At 47.5% G+C, this 18626-nt stretch overlaps 1 protein-coding gene and 1 long non-coding RNA gene across 3 annotated transcripts in view; both read right to left on the bottom strand.

Annotated features, from left to right (window-relative positions):
* Positions 1 to 4423, bottom strand: part of KIRREL1 (kirre like nephrin family adhesion molecule 1) — a 108899-nt gene extending 104476 nt beyond the window's left edge. For both annotated transcript variants that reach the window (XM_009184079.4, XM_003892860.5), the window contains exon 1: positions 3972 to 4423. In XM_009184079.4, the coding sequence (XP_009182343.2) occupies positions 3972 to 4023 (52 nt within the window). In that variant the 5' untranslated portion in view covers positions 4024 to 4423. The remainder of the gene's footprint in view (positions 1 to 3971) is intronic.
* A 2715-nt stretch (positions 4424 to 7138) lies between these two features.
* LOC103876882 lies at positions 7139 to 17492 on the bottom strand. Its single transcript, XR_636306.4, has 3 exons — positions 15274 to 17492; positions 13409 to 13537; positions 7139 to 8227 (listed from the first exon to the last, which is right to left on the bottom strand). It is a non-coding gene; the product is annotated as an uncharacterized LOC103876882 (long non-coding RNA).
* Between the last annotated feature and the right edge of the window lie 1134 nt (positions 17493 to 18626).

The following is an 18626-nucleotide window of genomic DNA, read 5'->3' as shown; positions in this document are numbered from 1 at the left end:
CTCCTCCACTTTTGCTCTCTCCCCTCAAATCCCTTCCCCTCAAATCCCTTCCCCAGATCTTTTCTGAGGTCTCCAAGGAGGGGGTCAGTTTCCCCTTCTGGGTCTGCCACAACACAGTTCTTTCCATGAGAGATACAAAGATGGCGCTTACTTAAGCCCAGGACCAAGAATCTGGGCAGCTGGGGCTAGAAAACACACACGCGCGTGCGCACACACACACACACACACACCCCACAAAGAATCATAAGGAGAAGAAAAGGAAGCGCAGACAACTCGGTTGCCTATCTATCTATGTCTCACCTCAAAGTCAAGATAGCAAGCATTTACTGAGCACTTCTCACTGTGCCAGACACAGTTCCATGTACTTTACGTGGATTAACATATTCAAGTGCCACCACAACCCTATGAGGTATTACTTCTATCCTCACTTCTGGAAGAGCATGCTGAGGCACAGAGAAGGTACATGACTTGTTCAAGCTTACGACTACCAAATGGTGGAGGTGGGAGCTGGATGCGAGTCTGTGATTTAATCGCCATTGAATGCTGCCTCTTTCCAGCACTGCAGCACGCTCATCAAATCAATCAATTGATCAAATATTTAAGGGGCACTTACCACATGCTTAGCACTGTGCCAGAAACTATAGAATAAAAGAAATTAAGACTTAGTCCCTGCAAGGATGTAAAGAGGTCCTAGAGGAGTAAGGGGGGCAGAGGTGGGGCTTCCTCCTCCCATCTCACTGGAGCACCAAAGGCAGAGCCAGAACAACCAACCACTCACCTGTGGGAAGGAGCGGAGGCGAGAAGGCCTGGGTGCCGCCGCCTCCTCCTCCTCCTGAGCGGGTGCTCTGGGGCCCAGGGCTGAGGCACTGAGTACTTGGTTCACACCCTCCCTTTGGGTGTAAGTGAGTAGATGGCAGAAAGTGGAGTCCAGTCAAGGTCAAGGAGAGGAACCCAGTGTCCTGGTTTCTGCCATGTCTCCCCTGACTCTTCCCCAACCTCAGTGCCCTGCTCTGGGCAGAAATGGAATATCTGAAGTGTGTATATGCGTCTATGTGTAGCACCGGGAGGGGAGAGTCCAGCTACTCTCCAGACCTGCTGTTCTCTGCCAGGATTCAGCTGTACTCAGGGAGTTGAATCCTGGGAATTTAGGAGGCCCTCGGGCCTCTTCCCTTTACCCTTTACTCCCCTCAAAAGCTGTGGCAGGAATTCCAAGGGGAGCTCTGGGGGCTCGATGGGCTTATTTTTCTCCTGCCCCCACATCCATCCCCCCTCTGGAGGCAGCTCCCGCCCCGAGCCGGCCTGTCATCCCACATTGCTCTGATTAGCTATAATCTTTCTTTTTCAATTTCTCCTCCCCGAGACTAGGGAGCGAGAAAATCTCCCAGAAAATGAATAAATATTTCAATTTTCGGCGCAATCAGTCTGTGGAGCCGGCGCATGATGGAAACGGGGGGAAGGATAATGGTTTTCATTTAGATAAGATACAGAAAATTATTTAGTGAAAAATGAAGATTGATGAAGCCCATTGAAATTCTTTAAAATGCGATTTTTATTTCTCAGCCTAGGCTGTATCTCCCCTTCCCCTCTCCTCTCTGCTCCCCTCAATTCTATGGCTTCCTGCTGACACCTACTCCCCCACCCCCATTTCCCCACCATCATCCCTCCTCCCTCTTGTAGCGCCCCCCTCCGTTTCTTCTCTCCCTGCCCCAGTCCCTGACCTAGAACTCCTTTCTGAGGATGGAGGCTAAGGAAAGGGGGTCCTGCCAAGCACTCCACCTCCACGTGTGTCCCAGTCTCCCCAGACCCCTTCTCCTTCCCTCTCTGCCTCCTCCCCAGTCCCTTGCCAAGCTTCCCCCAACACTCACTAGTGATTTCCCCTCCTCTCCTGTCTAGTCTCTCCCTTTCTTTTCTCTGGTATCCTCTCCCCCCACCCCAGATACTTTCACCAGGTCCTGCTTTCACCCCTGTTGGAGCTGAGAAGTGGGAGCTCAGCATTCCCTAGCCACTCACTCCTTTCCAAAGAGAGAAAGGCACACAGCACACACTTCTTTCTGTCTCCAATTCAATCCACATGTCTCTCCTGTTTGCTAACTGCTGCTTTTGTTCCTTAACACTCATTTGTATCCACGTTGCTGACACGTAAGGCTGTAAGAAAGGGGCAGACATAAGCTTGCCCCCAACATAGACCAATACTGACCCAGGGGCCCCCTCCACCACCAACATGACCCCCCTCCACCACCACCATGGCCCACCCCCTTCCTCCCCGACACCAACAGCCTGGCTGAACAGTCAACTTAAGTCATCTTCCCAACTTTCTGCCAAGTGGCTGGCCTGGCCTGCCAACCCCAGGGCCAGGCCTCCTCCTTTCCCTTAGCACCACCTCCCACTCTTGGCTCACACCACAGATGTGTGCCCTTCCTATATCATAGTGTGTGCTGGGGGGCGGGCATGGGTGCCCTGTGCGGAGAGATGAATCAAGACTTGCCCCCACCAACTCAGCCAGGCTTTGCCTTCGGAGCTGGGAAGAGACCTGGCAAGGAGAGGAAAGGTCCAGCATAACACCCCACCTACAAATGCAGGAAGGGAACACAGAGCAGGGCAATAATGCCTCAGGCTGTTCTACCCAGATCCATTCCCAGACACCCCCTAAAAGAGACCACCTCCTCCATCTGCAGTCTGTACATCTCCATAGGTGTCTGCCCATATGAATGTCTGTTCAAGTTTCTTTGTTTGCTAGAGGGTTGGTTTCCGTGCGAGCGTGTGTCCTGTCCTTGTAAACGCCTGCATACATGTACTGTGTATACTTGTAATGTTCGGGTGGATGAATGCGTGAGTGTGTGCCGATCTGGGGGAGGAATCTGTCTTCCTCAGATGTCTCAGTGTCTTTGTGTATATGTGTCTGTCTCAGTGTGGAGGATGTTTGTGGGGATGTCTCTGTCTCAGTAGGTGAGTAGTCTGTCTCAGTGTCTGTGAATGTTTTACCGTGTTTGTGTGTCAATTTCTGTGTGTCAGCTCCATTTCTGGGGAGGGAAGGAGTTCAGCAGGATTCAATCTTCCTTCGAGTCAGACCTAGGAGGCAAGAACCAACTCCCACAGACCCCAGTCCCTGCTGCAGTCTGGACCCTTGGTTCCCTCAGCCCTCTTCCCTCCCCCAACCCCAGCCCTGCCCAGGATACACTGACATCCTCATCTCTCTCAACCACCTCCCTCATCTCCCAGCCTCTCCCCTGCCAGTTCCAAATAGGCTCCAGACAGCAACACTTTCCTGAGCCCAAGTAGAGTGTCAGCCCCCTCCCCCCACCGCCTCCGCCCCCGCCCCCGTGAGTTCCCCCCACTGTATCAAGCGGGCCTGAAGCTGTATTTGGAACTCCACTGTCCACCCAGAGCCTCCGCGGGCAGGGGTTCCAAATCCCCACTAGAGGCGCCGAGACACCCCTCCCTTCCTCTAGAGGGGGCAGCCCCAGGCAGTCTGGAGTCGTGGTTCAGACTCAGACCCCCGAGGGGCTGGGCTGGAGTAGGGGGAATCCCCTTAGCAACATCTTCGGGAGGTGGGACTCAGCTTTTCGCTCACCCCCTAGCCCGAAATTCGAAATTCCAGCCTTCCCCTTAGCCTGGACTCAAGCGTCCGGAACCCCGGCCTCAGAGAACGAGGGACTGTAGGGCTGCGAGAGAAAGCGTTCGGTTCCCGGTTTCACTCGGACCTCCAGCCCTCGCGGCCCCAATGCTCGGTTCTCCCGCGCAGCCAGAGGAAACAAGTTGGGCAAATCAACGGCAAACTCATTCTCCCTAGACCCCGTTACTCCGCGCCCCCTCCCCCAGGGCTCTGAGCCCGGACCGAGCCCCCGCCTCGTGGCGTCCGGACCCAGGGACTGGCCGCGGGCCGCCGGGCACCCCAGCACTGCCCTAGCGGGGAGCAGTGCCCTGGCCCCGGGGGGAAGCCGAGCGTCCGGGGGCGGGCTGGGGGCCCTTACCTTGGGAGAAAGTATCGGAGAGAGTGAGGATCCAGACGAGGAGGCTCAGCATGCTGTCCGCCCGCCGTGCGCCCGCCCGCGGCTGGGGCCCGGAGTTGGCGAGCGAGCCAGAGGAGCGGGCTGGGGAGGAGGGGAGCCCTGGAGCCCGCCCCCCGCCCGCCCGCGCCCGCCCCTGCACACACACGCGCGCGCGCACACACTCACGCGCACAAACTCACTTCCCTGCCCTCCGATTCTCTTTCTCTCTCTTTCCTCCCCGTCCTTTTTCTCGTTCTGGTCGCCCTCCCCGTTTAATTATTTCTCCTCTCAAGCTTTATCTCTCTGGGTCTCTTTCGGTCTTTGCTCCCCCATTCTCTCCCCTTCTCTTCCTTCCCTCTCTCCCTCCCTGCCTCCCTGCCTGCCTCTCTCCCTCCCTCCCTCCGCCTGACGTCTACTCTCCCTCCGACGGCACCTCCCTCCACGAGCCCTCCCCCTGCCCCCGCCTCCCCCAACGCGCGGGCACACATGCACACCCCTCGCTGGAACTGAGATGGAAGGAGAGCAAAGAGAGAAAGGAATTGAGGGCAAAGGCAAAAGGGGGTGAAAAACGTGACCGTCGTGGGTTCTGGGGCAGGCACAACAGGACCCCTGGCCACCCCACCCCTTCCCATTTATAGATGCAATCTTGGTCGCAGGCTATGGAACTAAGCAGTGAAGGAGGAACATGGGCTGAGGGACATCAGCCTCTAGCTCAGAGGATGTGATGGGGGCGGGGAGAGAGAGAGAGAGAAAGAGTGTGTGTGTGTGTGTGTGTTTCCGTGTGTGTGTCTAGGAGTGGGGTGGGGGGCAGGGAGTTAAATAAACATAAAGACCTTTCTTTTTAAATTCCACACCCAAAGCCTAACCCCTAGATTCCCCAAATTAAGAATTCTCAATTGACTAATGAATGCTTGGAGGGGGGAGAGGCATGCATGCCTCTCCCCACCTACAAAAGCCCGAGCTGGTGAATGGGAGCTGTCTCTTTGACCTGCCTTGGCTTCACCCAGTCAAGGTCTAGCACGGCTAGGCGTTGGAGGACTTAACGGCCTGGAAGAGGCACAGTTGACTCCTTTCTTTGTTCATCTTAGCCTCCCACCCACCCCGAAGGAGAAGGTAGCCAACTGCTTTGAAGGGCCAAGGGTTGGCCTCACCTCCCTGAATGCAAGCCAGAGGAGAAGACAGCCACCAGAGGATCTCTAAGCACTCTGGAGTTTGAGATCTTTTAGGGTAGGGACATGGAGGAACTAGGAAGGGAGGGAATTCCTGAGAATCGTGAGAGCATTCAGGAGGGAATCTCCGCTTTCTTAAGGGCCCAGTTTGGCAACCAGTTCCTCCTCTCATCCGTGACCAGATACTTCTGCTCACAGGGTGGCTGGGGGCGCCTAGAGGTCTAGACCCTGGGGATGAACAGAGGAGTTGCAGGAATTGCACAATTTTACGATAATGTGTTGGTCCAAAGAGGTCTCCACTTCTTTCCTCTCAGATCCCAGATCTCCTGGGTATCTAACACTCCCCGCCAAGATTTCTTAATTTCTGACCCTGAAAGTAGGTGCGTGGCTCTCTGGTGCCCTCTGTTGATGTGTGGCAGCCACAGCTCCTCTTTCCTCCGCAGATCCTAACATCAGTCTGTGATCCAGACACATCTACACACAACTAGAGGACAGAGAAAGGCAGGAAAACACCCGAGTTCATATGCAGAAGCCCCATATGCACAGACCCAGAGAATTCTTCATATGTTCCAAAACACAGGCAAACACAGTTTAAGAATAGAGCCATACCTTGACCAGAGAAATAGGACTGCAATCCCGAACGTACACAGATAGACACCAACACACAGACACATAGGGCTTTTCATTTGTTCATTCATTAATCATACATTCCACAGATATTTCTTCAGTTCCAGACTGATATTTTCCAGTCACCATTCTAGGCTTTGGGGAGACAATAATGAAAAAAAAAGGACAAAGTCCTTCATTAATGTTCCATTCTGGAGGAAAGTGAGAGGCAGTAGAAAAAATATGAAATACACTAGGTTATGGTAAATGCTATGGGAGACAAATAAAGCAGGATAAAAGATTAGGGAGAGGGAGAGAAGGAGGAATTACTGTTCTTACAGGTAGTCAAAGAAAGCTCTTCTGCTAAAGCCACATTTGGGCACAGACCTGAAGGAACTGAGGGTTCAGCTGCTCAGGCGTCTGAGGGAAGAATGCAGCAGGCAGATGGTAGCAGCAAAAGCAAAGGCACTGAGGTAGGGAGCTCTGGACATGTTAGCGAGACAGCCTTTTGTCCTTTCCACTCCACATAATAGTGCATGGAGGGGAAGGCGAGAGTGACTTGAACTGCTGCTCTTGAACTGACCAAGCTGGTCTTGAACTGCTGACCTCAAGTGATTCGCCTGCCTCTGCCTCCCAAAGTACTGGAATTACAGGTGTGAGCCACCACACTTGGCCTAGGAGAGCATTAATTTTTTTTAAAAAAAGTCTTTAGTTGAGGGAAGGGAATATTCTTAGCTCAGTGCTTCCTGCCTAATCTCCACTTCTGATATCAGGCTTGATAGCTATTCTTTTTATAAGAAGGGACTTGGGTTATCAGAGCTTTTGGATTTTTGTGGACCTTTTATTTTACCTCGAAACCCTAGAAACAGAGGAGCCAAGTTTCTCTAGCTCACTAAGAGCCAAAACAACAATCTGGCCTGTCTCCTCTGGTCCTTTAGCTTCCCTTTTCTCTCCCCCTTTCCTTTAATTCCAAATCCTCACCAGCTCAGTCCATAGCAAACTCACGTCTCTAGAATCTCTTCCACATAAGTCATCCAGCATCCCAGATCTCAGAGCTTAAGACCCCATAGACCTCATCTGCAGCTAGTGGTCCTCAACACCAGTTGTGCACAGCATCTCCTGAGGGCCTTTAATTTTATTATTAGTATTCTTTAACTTTTTGAGTTGGTGTTTAGATCTGTCACCTGGGCTGGAGTGCCATGGCATGATCTCAGCTCACTGTAACCTCCACCTCCCGGGTTCAAGAGATTCTCCTGCCTCAGCCTCCCAAGTAGCTGAGATTACAGGTGTGTGTCACCATGCCTGGCTAGTTTTTGCATTTTTAGTAGAGACAGCGTTTTGCCATCTTGGCCAGGCTGGTCTCGAACTCCTGACCTCAGGTGATCCACCCGCCTCGGCCTCCCAAAGTGCTGGGGTTACAGGCATGAGCCACCATGCCCTGCCCTGAGGGCTTTTTAAAAACACCAGTGCCATTCCCTCATCCCTAAAGATTAATCGTTCTGGGGTGAAGTTCAAGCATCAGTATTTTTAGACATAGCCCCAGGTGATTCTAGTAGACAGCCAAAGTAGAGAGCTGCTAAACGAAGCAAACGCCTGCTTTCCAGACATTGTCTTCAGCAAGCCTGCACACCACACAAGTGTCCTGCCCTCTTATCTCCACTAGCATTTCTTCTGCTTATTGCCAATCTTGTATCACCCTCCCCTCCTGGGGCAACTCCAATTAAGCTGCCCCAACTTTGCTCCATCCTCATCTCTTTAACACTAATGCTCACAATTTGGTCCAGTCAAATTAACTGAGTCTCTTAGAATCTAATAACATAACTCATCAAACTGTAGACATCCTGGGACTGAGTCCCTAGTATCAGTCAGATGATCTAAAGATAAAGCTTGTGTCTTTTCCATCAGACTGGACATATCTTCCTAGGACAGGATATCTGCCTCTCCTATCAAACTTGGGGATTCTTGTGGGGCAAGGCACATGCATGTCACACCATTCTGGAACTCCCTGAGGGCAGAGCAAAAGCTGGGTAAGCCTTTCCCTATCAGAGAGGTACCTGGCAGAGTAGTTGACAGCAAAGCACATGGGCCCTGAAACCGGACAGGGATTCAAATCTAGGTTCTTCCCCTTCCTTTCTGTGTGACCTTAGACATTTTGTGTGGCTAACCTCTCTAGCTCTTGTTTCTTTGATATGAAAACAGGGATAATAATAGTACTTATGTTATGGAGTAGTTGTGAGGATTGAGTTCATATCCATACAGCCCTTAGAACAACACTAGGCATACAGCATATGCTCAGTAAATGCTAGCTGTGATTATTTTTCAGTTTTGGAGCTTTCCCAAACAGAGATCTTTTGAATCTTCCTCCTGTGGATTTGTCTTCATCCTCATGCACAGAGCCCTGCCCCCGACAGAAGCAGGCAGGCGCGGAGGCGGAGGAAGTAATCCCTAAGGATGCTACTTCACCTGGAAAAAAGGAGAGAAACAGCCAAAGGTTATATATGGAGTTAAGAGAAATATTAATAATTTTTGAGCACAAAAGCACAAAGATCAAGAGGTCAGGGAGTGAGCAGGAAGGCAATTTATGACCATCAGCAGGAGAAGCCACCTTGAGAGACAGAAATGTATTCTTTGTCTCAACGAGGGCTAAGAACAGCAGAACAATTCTATAAATTGTCCCTTTTCCCCCTAGAGAGGTGGAGTCTTGTGTCCCTGCTGCTTACCAGAGACAGAGGAGAGAAAGGGTGAGATCCTTATTCTCAGCTTGGAAAATAATCCTGACCCTAAAGGAAACCTCGAGTCCCAAGGGTAAGGGATCACCAGAGGTCACCTTGTCTCTTCCCTGCTGCAGACTATAGCCCAGAGAAGTGACAGTGAGAGATGTACCCCTTTTTCAAAAGTCCTCCCAGCAAAGGGGGCTCTTCATCCCTTCTCCACTTTTGTATCTCCCAGCCCAGGTAACTGCGTAAGTCCTTCCGGATATTCAGCCTTGAGATTTCCTGCTGCTACACCTGTTTATTTCTCTTGTGCTCCTTTTCCTTAAGCTGCCCAGCTTCTGAGACGTCCAAGAAAAAGGGCAGGGGTAAGGGACTGCCATATGGCAGTGGAAAAAGTCTCTAATCTGCACTATGAGGGGAGAGTGGGGCAAGAGGAAAGACAGCATCAGTCCAAGTGCCCCAGACCTCTCCTTAGTGGCCAGGGGGCCCTGAGCCTGGGTCCAGCTAGGCTGGCCTCTCTGTAAAGAGTATCTGGTCCTGTAAAAAAAGTGAAGAAGAATTCTGGGCCTGGGGACTGGCGTTTCTTCATCTCAGTTTTGCCACCTATGCTTGGTATCTTGCCAAGGAACAGGGATCTCAGTGGTTGAAATGATAGTTGTTCACCCTCTCTGACATCTGTGCAGAACGAAGAAGATATTCCAAGGAGGCCCAGATCCCTGATACATTAAGATATGAGGATGCCAGTAAGACGCGCAACAGAGACTAGGCACCGGGGACAGCAGTGAGGTTAAGTGGCCATCTTAGGCCTCCTACAGAAGGGGAAGGTGGTAGACGAAGGAGGTCAGGCTGCATGGATGGGGCATGGGTGTCAGAGGACACTTAAGAAGCAGTGCTGCTATTGAACAAGAAAGACTAGACGCTAGCCACCATAAAGGACTGTCTACTGAGAAGTATCCAAAATATTTAGGGAGAAATGTTTTGGATGGGTTGAAGCTGCTCAGAGGCAGGGACTTAGAAAGAATGACCTTGGCAAAGATAGGCTCCCAGTGTATATATCTACCGTGTGCCAGCATTGCCTGCGAATGACTGGGATCCATTCCACACCACCCATTTTCAGCCCTTCCCTTTCCATTGCTTCATATGCCAGCTCCAGTATGGCAGGGGAAGTGTTGGGGGGAGGGCAATTTGTACTAAATGAACCAGTTATCTCTTATTAGGTTTAATGAATATCTCATTGCCTGAATCATGGGGATTGGAAGATCCCTGCTTCCAATGAGTAGCCTGGTTGAGGAGACCTGTTCAGAAAAAAGGAGAAGAGTGTTAGCGTTCAGCAACTCAGACAGAGGCCTTGAGATGGGGAGTGGGTGTGTGGGGGGGGAGGGCAGTGGGAAATAGACTCTTTGGAAAAAATAGAGACAGTAATAATGAATTAATAACTCAGATGGGAAGCTGCACAACTGGAGACAGCATGAAGTCCATTCCCCTTAGAGGTGGCAAAATGGTCTGTCATAGGTCGCAAGGGAAGGCACAGTAGACCTGGGACTAGAACCCAGGCCACTCAGGTTAGGATTCACCTATGTTTCTCACTAACTCCATCTTTCCCACCCCTGTACCCCAGTCTCATTCCAAATGCCTTTTTTTCAGCAAAGACACTCCTGATACCTAAATGGTTCTGACCATTATGTGACTCTAGTCTTCTGTAAGAGTCTGGAAAGCAGAGAATCGAGTGAGCAGGAAGCAAGGGACACTGAGGAAAAGGGAGAAGTCTCTCATCTTCCTTTGGCTCTCGGTTTTAGTTTTCTTGGATTCTCTCCCCAAGCCAGAGTTTCTTGGCCTTTAACACTCCTCAGTGCTTCCTTGAAGACCTAAAACCACCCACTCATTGGATCCATTTAGTATCAGAACTGGTTTAGAGGGTTACGTTTTATGTTTTCATCCAAGCTAGAAATGAGATTGAGTTTGCAGCTAGGATTATGGCCTGAAGTTCTATTAAGGACACTGAACATCATGGCAGTTGAAGAGTGAAATTAAATAAGGTTCATATGAGTGGAAATATAAGGGCTAAGCTTACTTAACCCTAACTATAAGAGAGCCCGTTAACTTAAAGCACAACTCTTAACAATGTCACTCCAACCCGTATAACCCCCTGGTAGAGGTTTGCTAAGGGTTTTGGTTGAGATTAATTAAGTAATTAGTCCATTCACCCATTCATTCATCTATTCATCCCACAAACATGTATTAAAAGCTCACTCTATGCCAGGCACTGGGAGAAGCCCTTGGGATATAAAGAAGAATGAAGCACACCCCCTTGTTGTCCAAAACCTCGTCCTCTAGTGGGAAAGACAGACAGATAATTACAACAGAGTTGGGAAGTGCAGATAGAAAAATGCCTGTGTTCAAAAACTGGAAAAATTCCCTTTGAAAACTGGCACAAGACAGGGATGCCCTCTCTCACCACTCCTATTCAACATAGTGTTGGAAGTTCTGGCTAGGGCAATCAGGCAAGAGAAAGAAATCAAGGGTATTCAGTTAGGAAAAGAAGAAGTCAAATTGTCCCTGTTTGCAGATGACATGATTGTATATTTAGAAAACCCCATTGTCTCGGCCCAAAATCTCCTTAAGCTGATAAGCAACTTCAGCAAAGTCTCAGGATACAAAATTAATGTGCAAAAATCACAAGCATTCTTATACACCAGTAACAGACAAACAGAGAGCCAAATCAGGAATGAACTTCCATTCACAATTGCTTCAAAGAGAATCAAATACCTAGGAATCCAACTTACAAGGGATGTAAAGGACCTCTTCAAGGAGAACTACAAACCACTGCTCAGTGAAATAAAAGAGGACACAAACAAATGGAAGAACATACCATGCTCATGGATAGGAAGAATCAATATCGTGAAAATGGCCATATTGCCCAAGGTAATTTATAGATTCAATGCCATCCCCATCAAGCTACCAATGAGTTTCTTCACAGAATTGGAAAAAACTGCTTTAAAGTTCATATGGAACCAAAAAAGAGCCCACATCTCCAAGACAATCCTAAGTCAAAAGAACAAAGCTGGAGGCATCACGCTACCTGACTTCAAACTATACTACAAGGCTACAGTAACCAAAACAGCATGGTACTGGTACCAAAACAGAGATATAGACCAATGGAACAGAACAGAGTCCTCAGAAATAATACCACACATCTACAGCCATCTGATCTTTGACAAACCTGAGAGAAACAAGAAATGGGGAAAGGATTCCCTATTTAATAAATGGTGCTGGGAAAATTGGCTAGCCATCAGTAGAAAGCTGAAACTGGATCCTTTCCTTACTCCTTATATGAAAATTAATTCAAGATGGATTAGAGACTTAAATGTTAGACCTAATACCATAAAAATCCTAGAGGAAAACCTAGGTAGTACCATTCAGGACATAGGCATGGGCAAAGACTTCATGTCTAAAACACCAAAAGCAACGGCAGCAAAAGCCAAAATTGACAAATGGGATCTCATTAAACTAAAGAGCTTCTGCACAGCCGAAGAAACTACCATCAGAGTGAATAGGCAACTTACAGAATGGGAGAAAATTTTTGCAATCTACTCATCTGACAAAGGGCTAATATCCAGAACCTACAAAGAACTCAAACAAATTTACAAGAAAAAAACAAACAACCCCATCAAAAAGTGGGCAAAGGATATGAATAGACATTTCTCAAAGAGAACATTCATACACGGCCCAACAAACACACATGAAAAAATGCTCATCATCACTGGCCATCAGAAATGCAAATCAAAACCACAATGAGATACCATCTCACACACCAGTTAGAATGGCGATCATTAAAAGTCAAAAGAAACAACAGGTGCTGGAGAGGATGTGGAGAAATAAGAACACTTTTACACTGTTGGTGGGATTGTAAACTAGTTCAACCATTATGGGAAAACAGTATGGCTGAGAGATTCCTCAGGATCTAGAACTAGATGTATATATTAGCCATCCCATTACTGGGTATATACCCAAGGATTATAAATTATGCTGCTATAAAGACACATGCTGCGTGTATGTTTATTGTGGCACTATTCTAATAGCAAAGACTTGGGAATCAGCAAATGTCCATCAGTGACAGACTGGATTAAGAAAATGTGGCACATATACACCATGGAATACTATGCAGCCATAAAAAAAGGATGAGTTTATTGTCCTTTGTAGGGACATGGATGCAGCTAGAACCATCATTCTTAGCAAACTATCAGAACAGAAAACCAAACACCGCATGTTCTCACTCATAGGTGGGAACTGAACAGTGAGATCACTTGGACTGGGAGGGAGACATCACACACGGGGCCTATCATGGGAGGGGAGGGGAGGGATTACATTGGGAGTTATACCTGATGTAAATAGCGAGTTGATGGGTCCACCAACATGGCACAAAGTATACATATGTAACAAACCTACACGTTATGCACATGTACCTACAACTTACAGTATAATAATAATAAAATAGAATTAAAAAAAAAGAAAAAGAAAATGCCTGTGTTTTTAGTACCAAAACAGGAGTCACTCAACTCAGCTTGCAGGCATCAAGAAAAGTTTCCTAGAAATGGAGATTCAGGATCTTTAGTCAGAGTCTGAGTGTGGCTTTAAATTAGATGGCTCCCCTCTCTGGGCTCAGTTTCCTGCTAACTCTGATGCCCCCATGGTACTGTAATATTATTTGTCTCTAATATTGAGTTATGAGATATTCCCTGGGGATGCATTTTAGTGGGTTCCATCAGGGCCCATAGGGCATTCTGTAAATTCTCTGTGTTTGAGAACTACTTCTGGAAACTTTCGGCTCATTTCCTCTCAAGGAACCAGAGCCAAGATTCTTCCCCAGGTCCAGAGTTGGGGAGCAATTTTCTGACTCCTACTCCTTTCACCTGACTTGGTGCCTTCCTACCTGTGACAGCCAAGCTCCAGGACGGTGGAACTCCTCTCTACTTCCACTGGCTTTCCGGCTTCTGTGCCAGGGAACAGGCCTCATGCTACCTGCCAGGCAGGGTCTGGCTGCTGGCTCAGATGGCATTTCCTAAATGGACAGATGGAGAATGTTGGTTTAATATCTCTCCAGTGCTTCTATTCCAGCCTCCAAGACACAGCCAGCAAACAGGACATGGTAACAAGTCCTCTCTTCCAGGTATTGGCACTTTCCCCTTTTCTACTAGCCCTTAGCCGTGAGCCTCAATGCTTCCCGCATCCATAGGTCTTCCTCATGCAAAGCCCTAGTCTAGGATTTGGGAATAGATCCAGAGGAAAGCTAATTCAGAGGAAAATGTTGCCCCCCAAGTAAAAAACAAAACAGAACAACAACAAACCCTGGCCACTCCTTCAGCAGTCCTCTTTCGAGAATGACACCAACCTCCATTCTATTGTTCAGACCAGACATCTGTGAGTACATACTCTCTCCATCCCCATTCACATTCAAACAGTCTCCAAATCCTGTGGATTGGCTTTCCCAGGTAGTGGCCTATTTGCTTCCATCTTCATTGCCACCACCCTGCTCCATGTGTATTATCTCTTGCCTCAACACCAGCAAGGCCTTTCTGCATGAGCCCAAGCCTAATAATTTTTCTCAAGCTCAAATTTGACCACATGACTCCACTCTTTAAAACTCACCGGGGCTCTCATTGCCCTTAGGATCAGATACAGCAACTTCCCGTTGGTTCCTAGAGCCTGCCTGGAGTACGTTTGCCTTCCCTCCCAACCCCACTGCTCTCCACTCCCCTTCTTATCCTTTATACTCCAACTCCACCAGGCTTCACTAAGTTTTAGGGACTGGCCATATTTCTCTCATTGTTTGGGGTCTTGGCACATGGGGTTCCCTTGCCTGCAATGTTCTTTTCCTCCCAGGGCTCTACCCCAACCTCGCCCCCTAAGCTAAGTGCTACTCATCCCTCAGACCTCATACTAAATGCCACTTCTCCATGGAAGCCTCTCTAATTCCTCCAGACAGCTAGATCACCTTGTTATTGCCTTCAAGAACCTTCTATTTCCACTAGTAACATTCATCTCCCTTCTAACTAAGTATTCAGTGTCTGTTTCCCATGCTAGATCATAAGCCCTGTGCAGGTAGAGCCTGTACTGTTGTTGTTCACAGTTGTTACCAGAGTGCCTGGCAAAAAGGGAGATATTTCTGATTCTGAGTTCCACAAAGGATTTCCTGGAGTAGAGAGAAGGCTGAGCTCCATTTCAGAGTACAAAGCCTGGGGGCTAGCAATTGAACTGCGGGAGAATATTCTCAACTAAGCAGGCACTTGATAAGTCCAGGAAATCATCCTTCCAAGGAGCTGGGAGAAGACAAACAGAAGTGGCATAAAAGTTTATCTTCTGTTGTTCAGGATGAGTGTGTGTAGGGGAGACACTTATTACCTCGAATGTGCCAAGAAAAAAATCCCAGGGAACAGTGAACAAAGCTATAAATACAGCCGAGCGTCGGGTGACATCACCTGAGCACAGTGCGGCGATTTATGGCCAAGTCACACGGCCCTAAAGTGTATTTATAACGGTGTAACTCACTAGTACTTCTCCTTGCCTGCCTGCCCTCCCTCATTTCCCTGTTCAGTGGTGGCCACATTCCTTGTTCTTCTGATGAAACAGGATGGCTGGGCCAGGCACCTGCTCTGGGGGTACTTGGCTACTCTGAAAAGTGGAGCTGTCTCTCCAAAATATGTACTCAACAACATGCAATGGCTCTTTGCTTTTTGGAGAATTCTGAACATTTAAGCTGCACATTCAAGGCACACAAACCCTCTGGCCTTAACTTACCTTCTAGCTTCATGGACAGCTTTGTTACCTTCCAGTTTTCTTCACGTATGTCACAGGAATCCTAATCTCTAACCTATTAGTTCTTCTCTAACGTCTTCAGGTTTTTACCCCCTTACTTCTTTGCTCATGCTTTCCCCTTTACATGATGTATTTTTCTACCATAATCTCCGGTCAAAACTCCTCCTTCAAGGCCCAACCCAGACACAACATTTTCCCCGAGCTGCCTGATATGAGGACATGCCTTTTAGCTCTCTCTTTCCAAAGCCGCTGACTCTCCACTCCTGGAGGCCACCTGTTCACTCTTATAGTCATGTATTTACATAGCTTGTTTCCTCCTCAAACTTTGAAAATCTTCCCCCACACATCTTAGTTCCTCCCTGAGGGTTTGCTCAGTACCTCTCATGTGGAGGAAGCTCAGGGCACATTTTTTCAACCAAATATCTGTCCCTCCTGCCAACCCAGTCCTCCTTGAGCATCTCCAGCATGTCTGGCACTATGCTGAACACGCTATGGGCACTATTTTCAATCTTCATAATGACGAGATAGGAATTATCATTCCCACTTCCGTACAGGGGAATTGTGGCAGAGAGAGGCTAAGCAGCTTGCCCAAAGGCACACAGTATGCGAATGTGACCACAGGATGCTCACCCAGTTTGTCAAACTCCACCATGTTTCTTCTATTGGGCTGTGTGTTCGACAGCCTAATTTCTATCCAATATCCCAGGGTTTGTATTCTCTTCTCAAAGACACTGCACACAGCCGGCTGAGAGCCTGCCTCTTCACAGAGAGTTCCAATGTGACTTGCTCAGGCACTGGGGTTATCGAAGTGGAGTTTTTGAAGAAGCTTTTCAGAGAATGGCTGCTATGAAAAAGGCAGCCTGGGCCCTGTCTATACTCTGGGGGCCTTCTCCTCCCTTGCTTCATTTACATGGGGAAAAGAAAGCTCAGAGTCAGCTCAGAGAGAGATAAACACTCACCTGCCAGCCGCTCGCTCCTCACAACGTGGGCTCTCCTCTTCAGTCTCCACTCCTCTGCTCCTGGATTTTCTCAGGTGATTTTACCACTACCTCTGTTTAGAGTCTAAATGGAGAGAGAAGCAAGGTGGACTGAGAGTCTCCTTCTCACAAACACATCACCAAGTGCTCAGCTCATGGAGAGTGTGGCCTGGAAATCTCCCAAGGTGGATGGGGTAGGTGTAGGGAGAGTTCAGCTAGGCTGGTCCCTGAGTCAGGATCTCTTAACAAGCTGAGGTTGGGCAGTGGGGACAGAGGGCAGCGGGGGAAGCAAGTCAAAGGAAGTTAGAAAAATTATGTCTCTCCAATTCAGCTTGAACTAAGTCACCGCCAACATGTGACTTAAAGCACTCAATAAAATCCAAAATACTTACCAAGCAAAGTGATTTTGTTGAGAAATTGCTATTAATACTATTAATAATTATTTTCTATTATTGCTCATAATTGAAAAGTGACTAAAAATAATGCTGCATGCTAGAGGGGTTCTCTTTCACTCTATCTCCTCACATAGGCCACTTGTAATCCCAAATTTGGCTGTAGAACACAGCGCATCCACTTTACACACAAATGTGAAGTGAAGAACGTTTGCCTTTGTCTCTCTTTCTTGATACTTTATTCTTCAACCATGAGAATTCTCCTACAGTTCTAAACTTCCCCTGGTGAATGCATTCATACTAAAATGTAAGGGACTCCATATCCTGCCTCCTCTCATATCCCTACCAAAGCATATTTTAAAAGAGAGCTAGCATTGCCACAATGCTGTAACCAAGGGAATACATTCCTGACAGTGTAATTATAGACCCCCTTATACTTGATAAGGAGGCATTTTGGAGGGATACTAGAGAGACCTTCTACAGCCCCTGAAATTATGGAGTCTACAGCTGGAGGCAGACTTACCGTAAAGGTAATGAAGCTCACTTGTCTAGGGCCCTCCTAAGGCCCTGGGAGGCGCCCTGTCGGTATGTTCATGTGGTTCTGCATAGAATATGCAAGCGTAAGATATCGTAACTACAATTCATTAAGTCTGATGTCTCTTTCCATTATAATTTTCTCTCTGCCCCACCTCCCCTCAAATTAGGTGGTAAAGGAGCCATGGGTGTTTTGGGGGTCTGCCTAAGTGGAAATTGAGTTGAAAATACATTAAAGTTTTTCTTTTTCTTTTTCTTTTTTTTTTCTTGAGACAGAGTTTTGCTCTTCTTGCCCAGGCTGGAGTGCAATGGCGCGATCTCGGCTCACCGCAACCTTTGCCTCCCGGATTCAAGCAATTCTTCTGTAGCTGGGATTCTCCAAGCAATTCTCCAAGTAGCTGGGATTACAGGCATGTGCCACCATGCCTGGCTACTTTTTGTATTTTTACTAGAGACGGGGTTTCACCATGTTGGCCAGGCTGGTCTTGAACTCCTGACCTCAAGTGATCCACCCATCTCGGCCTCCCAAAATGCTGGCTTGAGCCACTTCACCCAGCCTACAAAAGAAAGCTATGCAAATATTTTTCATAATAGAGCTGTAAGATTTCAGGACAGTTCAGGCTTTCTCAATGTAGTAACTAATCTTAAATACTTGTTATAAAGGATAATAGCCAGTTTGTCCTAGATGTAGCAGTCTATCATGAAGTTTATGAACATTATTTTTATCAAACCACCAAGAAATTTAGAACCTACATTTCAGTTTGTTTAAAGGGGTATGTGATGTGGTCCACGATCACCTGCATGTCTAGTTGTTGCTAACTTCTGGTATAGGATTGGCTTCTAGGAATATTCCTACAGCCATTGAGCTGACAGATTCAGGTATCATCATGACATATAGATTCAGAACCTGAGGGTCATGGTGGCAAGAACATGTCCTCTAATGCCTGAACCTGGAAGTAGTATTTGAACTATACGGAGCCAGAAGCCAGTCCGTGGAAAATTCTCCTGATCACGAAACATGTAACATTGCAAACAGTGGATTGAGTTCTCACTGGTCCTTTATCAAAATGGAAGTTTTCCCTGTCAGGAATATGTTTAACAAGGTGGGATATACAATTATAAACATACCATACAAAAGTGTTTCCCATTGATTTTTATATGAAATTGTTAGATAGAAATTATTCTGACATTAAGAAGTGAATTGTAACATAAAACTCAGATTATCCTCAAAGAGATACTGCAGTAAGAGGAAAAGACAGATTTCTAATAAGATCTTGGATTATTTAATAATTCAATTAATGAGGAAGAGTAATTCATAGGAATACATTGCAAAAAGTTCTAAATTTCTTGGTGATTTGATAAAAATAAAGTTCATAAAGTTCATAATAGACCACTGCATCTAGGACAAACTGGCTATTATCCTTTATAACAA

The sequence above is a fragment of the Papio anubis genome, chromosome 1 (genome assembly GCF_008728515.1).
Source record: "Papio anubis isolate 15944 chromosome 1, Panubis1.0, whole genome shotgun sequence".
Lineage (NCBI taxonomy): Eukaryota > Metazoa > Chordata > Mammalia > Primates > Cercopithecidae > Papio > Papio anubis.
Note: the sequence above shows the minus strand (reverse complement) of the source record. Positions and strands in the feature narration are given on the sequence as shown.